Source organism: Alligator sinensis, unplaced genomic scaffold (genome assembly GCF_000455745.1).
Source record: "Alligator sinensis unplaced genomic scaffold, ASM45574v1 scaffold169_1, whole genome shotgun sequence".
NCBI lineage: Eukaryota > Metazoa > Chordata > Crocodylia > Alligatoridae > Alligator > Alligator sinensis.
The window spans coordinates 3214168-3224062 of NW_005841924.1; the positions used below are offsets into that span (position 1 = coordinate 3214168).

General features: G+C 44.8%; 1 protein-coding gene across 1 annotated transcript in view; it reads left to right on the forward strand.

Annotated features, from left to right (window-relative positions):
- IQCM (IQ motif containing M) overlaps positions 1–9895 on the forward strand; it is a 182567-nt gene that overhangs the window by 49523 nt on the left and 123149 nt on the right. Inside the window, exon 6 of the mRNA XM_025198514.1 lies at positions 8717–8793. Within this exon, the coding sequence (XP_025054299.1) occupies positions 8717–8793 (77 nt within the window). The remainder of the gene's footprint in view (positions 1–8716; positions 8794–9895) is intronic.

Here is a 9895-nt window from a genome sequence, read left to right on the forward strand (position 1 = left end):
GAGCAGCAGGACTGGGAAACAGTAGAAGAGTTGGCAGGTTGGTGAAGAAGATAACAGGTGGCTTGTGAAGTGGAAGGAAGGTCTTTACTGCAGGCCACTACTGTTTCAGGCAGAAGGCTTTGAATTCAGTGGGGGAGCAGCCTTAGAAACAGCTAGCAAAACCTGCTGGGTCACATAGTAGGGTCTTAAAAGTTAAATTAGAAAGTAAATGAAAAGAGCTGTGATCTCTGTGAGCTGTAGAATAGTCCTAAGTTTGACAGAAGTCAGGACTTATGGGAATCTTGTAGGGAGGAAATGGCTTGCTGAAGAATAACAGAAGATTGGGATGAGGGAATGACATTCTTGGAGGGCTATGGGAGGAAAGTCTCTATAAGGTATTTAGGTGAGATGATTTCTTCTTTCAGCAGCCTAACACTGTATATATCACTGTAACAACCAATTAAATTTGTCTTGCAAGTGGGAGGCAGGAGAATGAACTCAACTGGCAAGTGGATCATCATAGTGTAAAGTGGGAACAGCTCATTCTGAATCAAATACATGCTTCGCTGCTCTGTTTTATGTGGAAAGCATTGAGAAGATAAAGCTGGCTTTTGAATCTTTTACTATGGCAGTGTAGCAAAGAGCACCATTAGTGCAAACTTTTAACAACCAAACCTTGCTATGGGCTCCTCATCTGCCACTTTACATTCTAAGGACTAACTGTGACTATACAAATTGAGAGAAGTAGCATACTTCAGGAAACTCAGTTACTTTAACTAAAGGATCAGTTCATTTTCAACTGAGATATTTGAGATAGCATCGCATACTGAGCCTTGAAATAATTGAGATATTATCAAATACTAAGCCTCCAGGATATTATTTTAGTAGCACTCTGCTGGACAAAAATTCCCTACTTTATTCGATAGCTCAATTCTGAAATTAATAACAGCATGGCTGTTATTTATGTCTAGACATTTTTTTACAAAAAAGGCTGTTCTGTAAATGTGATAGGTCACCCTGAAAGGATACAAAGAGGAGTCCTGAGTGTATATAAGAACATTCATTCTTTGGTTCAGATGAAGTAGAAATCCCTTTCACATACATAGTAATATACCAATCTTTACTTCCAATTAAAAATGAGGCGTAGGTATATGCTCTTATATATATCAAGACCAGCATCACCTGGAACAATTGTCATGGCAGTTGGTAGATCCCAATTTAATCTTCAAGAATATTTGCCCAACTGAAAATTTAAGTTATTTTGAACTAGAAGTCTAAGCAAGTATAATTCTACATCAGTGGTCCTCAGGCTTCTTAGACTCAAGGAATCCCTGCATAACTTTTCTGACCATAGTGGCACCTGATTTCAAAAACGACTTTAACTAATTTTTCTACTGTAGAAAAGTCATGAAATAATAGACCAATCCTTCAAAGAACTCAGAAGAACCACAGCTGATCAGAATGTTCTTCAGATAATGGATTCCTATTTGAAATCTTCTGCAAATCACGTGTAGGTGTTAGTACACCATAGTACCCTAGTTGAGAATCTTTGCTCTGCAGGGTACAAAAAGTCACTTGTCCTTGGGTAAGAACACTTAGGCCACTGAGAGATGTTCATTTAGAGGTGTGATGCAATCTGATCCCCAATAGTTGTGCCTCCTGCCATGACATGTGGCAGGACACACAATTTTGGGATTAGGGACCAGATCCCAATTGTGCCATACTTGCCAATGGAGGGGGAGCCCAGGATCATGATCTTCGGCTCCCCCTGCAGCAGTAAGTTGAACACCAAGTGCCTGACAATCAACTGATTGTTAACCCAGCACGGGCCACACCAGCCTGGTGTGGTCCTGGATCCAGCTGGACAGAGCTGCCTGGTGCCAGGCTTAAAGTCCCTGGTGTGGGAAACCTCTGCTCCCTTACATTGGTCTACACTGCCAGAGCAGCTCATCATAAATTTTAAACTACTTGGTGGGGGGAAGTCTCTGGGAAGCACCCTCAACCCCCCTAGGAGCTTCGGCTTCCCAGCCCTGGGGAGCCTAGCCAGTGCTACCTGATGCTGGGTTTTAGGGCTTCCCCCAGCCAGCCTCTGATCAGGCCAACAGTCAGCTGGTTGTTAGTCACCAGCCACATGTTAAATTTAAGGCACTACACAAATGATCCATAAAAATGTTTTATGTTATATGTGGAACATATTTATGGCTTGTTCCCCATTTTATGGCTCCTTAAATCAGGTGCACATATAGTGCCCTTTCTATTTATGCTGTGATTAACATGTTAATTGTGGCATACATATAAGGTGTGGGGGGAGCCTTAGTTTCTGTGAGAGGTCCTGCATGCCATGGTTATTTTAAATGTTTACCCGGTCCTAGTACTCTTAATTATAAATGAAAACATTCATTTTTAGAATGGGACTCTGGAAGTCAGATGCAAATAAGAAAACTATACTGCCTTCAGGGCCTGCTCTTTGTTAATGTTCAGCTGAGCAGCTGCTAGTGTGCACAAGGTCTTTTCAGTCCTCCAGTCATATCCCAACTGCACACATCAGTGCTTACTTCCTCATATTAAATCATAGCTAATAGTGACCTTGTTAGACATTGATTTGGCATTAAAAAACATGAATGCAAGGATAGGAGCCATGTCAGCAAATGTCCTTATGTTCCTGATATAAGATTTCCGAAAAGATGAATGGGACTGAAAAGAAATGGCAAACATCTGCTCTGTTTCTGGGGAAAAAAGGGCTACTTTCAGCATTGTCTTCCAGTGCCTGTCACAATAGCAATTGCAGGACTCAAATCTCCAGAAACAGGCAGCACCAAAAGCAGAGTAAAAATGGAACAGAACAGATATAGGATGGTGGGAAATTATAACTGCCAATCAAAGCTGGAGAAGAATACTAACTTGAAGACACAGAGCTTCTCCCCAAAAAGTGTATGATTGAAACAAAGCACCAAATAAAGCTCTTGTCCTGCAGACACATACACAAAAGTAATATAGTCGAATACCATTTGACTGAACTGTTTTGTAATGTTACCTAGGTGGGTATGTGTATACACTTCAGTCCTTAATCTATAATAACAGTCACCTAACAGGTAACAAAATCACCAGAAACAATGTATTTTTCCAAGCTTTGGCATCATGAATAAGCTACTAAAGTAATGCCCTGACTCAGAACCCATAAGCCATAAACATCTGCATTTTTGGTTATGAGTGACAACCAGAATCCTTCTAATGTGCTATGTGGTTTGGTTTGCTAAGTATCATACTACAAAAAATTATTTGGTTACACTTAATACTCATGCAGCTGTTAAATTAGCATGCATGACTGCATATGCACTACTTGTGATATTTAAAATAAAATAGCATATTCCACTGATTAATCACAGAAAATACTTAAAACACTTATGTCCTCCTGTCCCATCTCCCCACCATAATTTATTACCTGGAATAATTTTAGAATTTTGATCGAATGAATTTTCCTTTTGCCCAATCCCACTGAGAGGGCAAAAAGGGAAAAGGCTTTTCTGAATCTGTACATCAGTGAACAAGGTAGATTGTTGCTAGACTCATTAACTTCGCTTAGATTAGGTTTATCTCATATTTTAATAGCACATCTTCTTTCAGTAGACACCATTTACAAAAGTATTATGTAAATTTAAAACAGTGTTTGAATATTTAGCATCTCTTGAAATATTTGACATTTATGAACTGTCATGGATCTTTTTCTATAGCATTTATGATAGGGCTGTACCAATTCGATTTGGAGGAGATTCGACCCAATTCAGTGACTGAATCTCTGAATCTGAATCGAATCAGGAGACCTATTAAAAGGTTCAATTCAGAAGCCTCTGAATCAATTTGGAAAGATTCAGAGATTCAGAAGGCAGATATGCAGGAAACAGAAATGGGGGCGGGGAGTGCTAGTGGGAGTAAGGAGGTGGGAGCAGTGTCTGCACCTGCACTGCCTTCACTAACACCCGCAATAATCACCAGCACCAGCATGACAGTCTCCACCCCAATTTCAGTTCACAGTGTGAGCCTTCCAGTTCCAGAAGAGGAGCTGGATCTGGAAGCAGCGGAGCTGAGTGCTATAGCAACGGAAATTATGGGGCAGGAGGGGTAATCTGAGTTTGTGCTCCAAACCCCTCAAAGTTCCCCTAGAGGCAGGTCTCTTCTGGAAGGCACTTCAGAGGAGGTTGTGGGAGCAGGTGGATCAGCTCCTCCTGTAGTTGTACCTCTGTCTGGTGAGGAGGGGGAGAAGGCAGAGGCACAACAATCCCGACCTGCAATCCAGAAGCAGGGTGGGTAGTGTAGTTTGGGATCATTTTGAGGTGGCAGATGATCCCAGGTATGCTACCTGCCAGCACTGCTGAAAGCAGATCAGCCAGGACAAGGACAAGAAACATTTCCCCACCACAGTGATGCTGTTGCATCTCAGGAGGCAGCACCTCCTTGCCCTTGTTCTTCCTCAGCCTGGCACCAGTGGGAGCATGCCCAAAAATAAGTCTCCCTCTCACTCCAAATCCCTTCTCCCCAAGAAGCAGATGCAGGCCACCCTGGATCAGTGGGGGAAGGCAGAGACGGACGGGGGCACATTCCCAAGGCGAGGGAGCATTGGGGAGATGCTTGCTCTGGATTCCCCAGAGCATTGGGGAGATGCTTGCTCTGGATGGCCAGCCCTTCTCCTTTGTTGAGTGGCCAGGGTTCAGTGGGTCATGACGCTCGTGGCCCCATCCTACTAAGTATGCACATGCACCACTTTCAGGTGCCCTCCCTGTATGAGGCATGCAGGAACTACTTGAGGGAGGAGCTGTGCAAGGCAGGGCTATAGGTAGCTTTGCACTTCACCTCAGATATCTGGAGCAGCTGGGGTGGAGATCATACCTACCTCTCCCTCATGGGACACTGGTGCAATCAGTCAGGGCATTGGTGGGCTCTCCTTCAAGTGAAAGTGATGGATGAGTTCCACATAGCAAGGGAGATCATGGTGGTCATGAACTGCATGGTGCAGGGGTGGCTCGTTGGGCAGGGCGAGCTCACCCGTGGGTTCATAGTCATCGACAATGAAGCCAATATGGTCAAGGTGGTGCATGATGCCAACTTTGTTGGCATCCTTTGTGTGGCACAAAAGTTCTACCTCATTCAGGGACGCCTTGGAGAGGGACAGGGCTCTCAGTGATGGTGCCGTTACTACCACTAGCAGCCAGCTCATTTAAAAATTCAGGAAGGTGGCAGGCTACTTCTATTGGAGCATCAAGGGGGGCAAGATGCTGTGGGACAAACAGACAAAGCTGAGCATCCCACAGCACAAAATCATGCAGGATGTGGAGACTTGGTGGAACTCCACATACCTGAGGCTTGAGAGGCTGGTGGAGCAACAGAAGGCCATCCATGAGATGGCCTTGTTCAGGGAGATTGGGATCAGTGGCCCCCTTAACAAAACAGCATGGGCTACCATATCCCAGATCTTGGTGGTCCTCAAGCCATTCCTTGAGGCCACCCCTCCTTAGCCAGGTGATCCCATAGTAACGGAGCTTGAGAATCAAATGGAGAAGTCCTAGGGGAGTAATGTTCCTGGCTCGGGCAAGCCACTTTCCCTAAAGGTACAGGCAGTGGTGAAGCGGCTGAAGGAGGGCATTAAGGAATGACTAGATTCACTGAGGTCCAGTACGGTCCACATGCTGGCGGGCATCTGTGATCTGAGGTTGAAGGGGAGCATCTGCAGCAACAAAACCCTTGATCACTGAATGGAGGTGCTGGTGAACTGAGTCAGGGGATCAGAAGAGCAGAGGCAGGGGGATGTGGAAGAGGGGGATCCACTTTCCCGTGCCAGCACTCCAAGAACCAGCCAATCTCCTTCGCCACAGCTGCTACCAATGTGGACCAAGGGCATGGATTCAATGTTGGGGTCCAGAGGCACCATACCCAACCATTCAGCAGGTAGCACAGATGCCTTGGTGGCTACCTATCTTGCTGAGGATGTGGAGCCACTGCACTGTGACCCCGTGGTCTATTGGGCCACCCACAGCCAGGTGTGGCAGGATCTGGCTACGGTTGCCCAGGAACACCTAACCAGTGACCAGTGTTCCAAGTGAGTGGATATTCAGCATTGCTGGTGATGTAGTGACACCCTACTGCACCTCCTTGGATCCTGGTTTCCTGGAGCAGCTGGTGTTCCTGAAGGTGACCCTCATGCTGCTGGGGTTCCCCAAGCTCCACATGCAGTTGGAGTGCATGCCACCCTCCTCACTCTGCATATATTTCCTTTTTTTAGTTGCTTTCAGAACCATTTAATTCTCCAGTCTCAGAGCTGGAGGCAGCAGTTTAGTTTATCACCAGCCAGCAGGGGAAGAACATGTTCCTGCTGGGCTATGGGGAAGGAGGAGGCCCCAGGTCCTGGCCATGACCTAAAACTTGACCCTGCTAGGGTAGGGAGGCCTGGTAGGAGTGCCAGTGGTGCCTCTGCCCCAGGAAATGCCAGGACTGCTAACCTCCCAGGTGAAGGGCAGGTAGGGGGCACCTGATAACCTCTGGCCACCACATACATGCACAGTCCTGGCTGGGGAAAGCCCAGACCTGTAAGATCTTTGAGAGGCCTGAGGCTTACTGGTTGCAGTGGAGTTGTGAGGGTGAAAACAGGCTGACAGCTCAGATCTGAACTGAGGTACTTTCAACCGGTCCACGCTGGGGTCAGGACCCAAAAGGGGAGGTCAAAGGGCCAGGGGCCCACCACGAGGAATACCCAGAGCAAGAGGCTCAGTATACCTACTGGCCTGAGGGTGTGGCCAGGGCCTAAGGGGGAGCCAAAGGTCCCAGAGAGGGGACCAGAGCTGGAAGGGGTAAAGGATGCAATCTGCGAGGCATGGGCCACAGGGTAGGGAAGGTATGGATCTGTGGAATGGATGTCACACCTAGACATCAGGGGCCTAAATGGGTAGTCTCCTGCCTGGGTAATATCTGAATCAGTTTTCCATCAAGGCATGGCAGATGAAAGAGGGGCAGGTTGTTGGCCCAGAAACAGGTGGTCGGGCCAAGATCTAACTGGCACTGGGAAGGCCCCCTGTTACAGGCTATTATCCTTGCTGCATTTGTCCCACTCTGTATTAACACGCACAAGGCAGACAAAGTTCATTGGGTCATTGTGATATCTTTTATTAAACTAACTGAATAGTTGGAGAAATATATCTTAGCAAGCTTTTGGGTTTAAAAACCCTCCATCAGGCTGAGGAAGCATCTGCAGTTTGTGTGTGCGCTCTTCTTGGATGGAATGAATAGTAAAGAAGCCAGAGGCTGGTCTGCAGGCAAGAAAGCCAGTCAGTTAAAATGTAAGTTGAAGTGTCAGGGGATGAGAGACAGGCTGGGGCGGGGGACAGAAGGGGGATGTAGCAGTTACAAGTGGAGTGGTACCTAGGGAGTCAGCCTGGTTATAGTGTATCACAAATTCATAGTCTATATTGAGTCCATGATTTTTTATATCCAGTAGATTTATGAAGTGAGTTCATAGGCTTGTCTACAAAAAGTGTTTTGTAAATTCCTTTTGAGGATCAGGACTGAGAGACTGGAGAGAGTGATTTTCATGTGAGAAATGTGCCCCCATTGGTATTTGAGTGTTCTTTTCTTTAGTAGATGTCTGGTGTGCATTCATTTTGGTGCACAGTTCTTGTTTGGTGCCTCCTATGTATTTTCCATCAGGGCATTTGGTGCAGCAGATGAGAGACAATGTTTCTGGAGGTGCAGCTGTAAGATCCAGGAATGGTGATGGTTCTGTTGTGGGGTGTAGTAATTGTGGGTGTACTGGAGATACATTGGCAGGTTTTGCATTTCTTGTCATGGCATGGCATCCATTTGGTGTGTTTTGGGCTGTAAAAAGTTTGCTTCTGGTGATGAGTTTAGCGAGGTTTGGTGCTTGTTTGAATTTACAAAACACCTTTTGTAAACAAGCCTATAAATGTCACTTCATAAATCTACTGGATATAAAAACTCATGGACTCAATATAGACATTGGATTTATGACACATTGCCTGACATCTGACTCCCCAGGTACATCTCCCCTTTTACTTGCTATATCCCCCTCCACACCTCGCCCTCCCAGCCTGTCTCTCACCCCCTGATGCCTCAATTTACATTTTTACTGACTAGCTTTCTTGCCTGCAGACCAGCCTCTGGCTTGTTTACTATTTATTCCATCCAAGAAGAGCACACACACCAACTGCAGATGCTTCCTTAGCCTCATGAAGGGTCTTTATACCTGAAAGCTTGCTAAGATATATTCCTCCAACTACTCAGTTGGTCTAATAAAAGATATCAGATTGACCCAAAAAACCTTGTCTGCCTATGTCCTTAGACCAACATGACTACAACCTAAAATGTTTAACACACACAAGTGATATGAGTTTTGCTTTCAACAGTTTGAGGGGCACTTTCACAGAAAACCCTGCACCTATCTCCTTGAAACTTGGCAGGCTTCATGCCCTAAGAAGGAGCTACCATCTCTGCTGTTTTAATCAAAATCAGCAAAAAAATGACCAAGTTATAGGTATTTTAGTGATTCCCCATTATAGTCTATGGCTGAATCTCCAAATCGGTGCTGAATTTCCAAATCCAATTTGGCTGAATCAGATTGGGACAGTGACTCAAATCACTGAACTGAATCACTGTCCTGCCGAATCTGAATCTGAATTGAATACTTGCCACTTTGCACAGGCCTAATTTATGAGATCTTTCTCTGTTTTTTCAGATTACAACAGATTTCCAGGCCAACAAACTCAAGAGAGCTTCATCTACAGCTAAGAAGCCAGAAAGGAGAGCTAGCAGGTGTTTGTTTCTTATTAATCTTTTTTTAAAAAGCACAGCGAATTAAGTTGGGGTTTTTTTTCAAACCATGTTTTTCTATTAATTAATATAAGTTGAGAGATGCAAGGTGAGAGATACAAGATGAATTTGCCTTAATGAGGGATAACATTATTTACAATGAGAAGCAAACAACAGACTTTGAGTGTTATTATGCTGAAAAAACTCCAATGTTGCAGTCTAACAACTTGATTCTTTTAGGTGCGTAATATACCACTGACTCTCATTAATATTAGAAGATGTTGAAGGTATTAAACAAATTGCTAAAACAGGCCCTGCGACCTATTGTATCCTCAACTAGGAATTAGAACTTCTCTTTGGTCAGCTTTAACAGTTGGCCTTCATACCATCATTTTGTGTTGCTATAACAAATTATAATCTGTTTACCACCACAATGGGTAGTCTGACTTAGTTATCAAAATTCATCCAGGCACTGATTTATCTTCAACTTTTATGTATACAGTGATACTTTCTTTCCAGTCAAGTATACAGTCTAAATGTACAAGTCTTTACAGGGTCCTGATTCACTAAGCATTCCATATTTGGCCAAACACTTAAGCACATGTTTAATTTTAACTTGAAGGTGTCACAACCCAAAGTTGTGGTTTTTTGTTTTTGTGTGCTTCGGCACCGCTAAATTATGTTCCCACCAAATTGCAGCTTCTTTACACGGTGGAGTTTTCTTTTGCAATAGGAGAACCCGCATGCCAAAGAGTATGTCCCGATGTTTATAGCCTTCCTTGCATGGTGCATTTCTTTTGCATCATAGTGATGCACGGTGCAAAGGAGTTCCCGCCATTTGTATTAAGATTTGCGCCACATTATTGGCCGATCTTAATATAGGCACACGTGGTGGCTAGCGATTGGCTTGCTAGCCGTATAAAGAGCTTGGGTGGTTTCCGCCCAAGTTGGAGAGAGAGAGAGAGAAAGCAATGGGAGTTTGGGAGAAAGAGCGTGAAGATTTCTAAGCGCTGCTAATCCCTTTGAACCCAGCTTTTTTTTTCTCCTTAAGAGGGCAATAGAGGGCCGATTTACCGAACCCACGGAGTCTTAACAACTCCGGGGG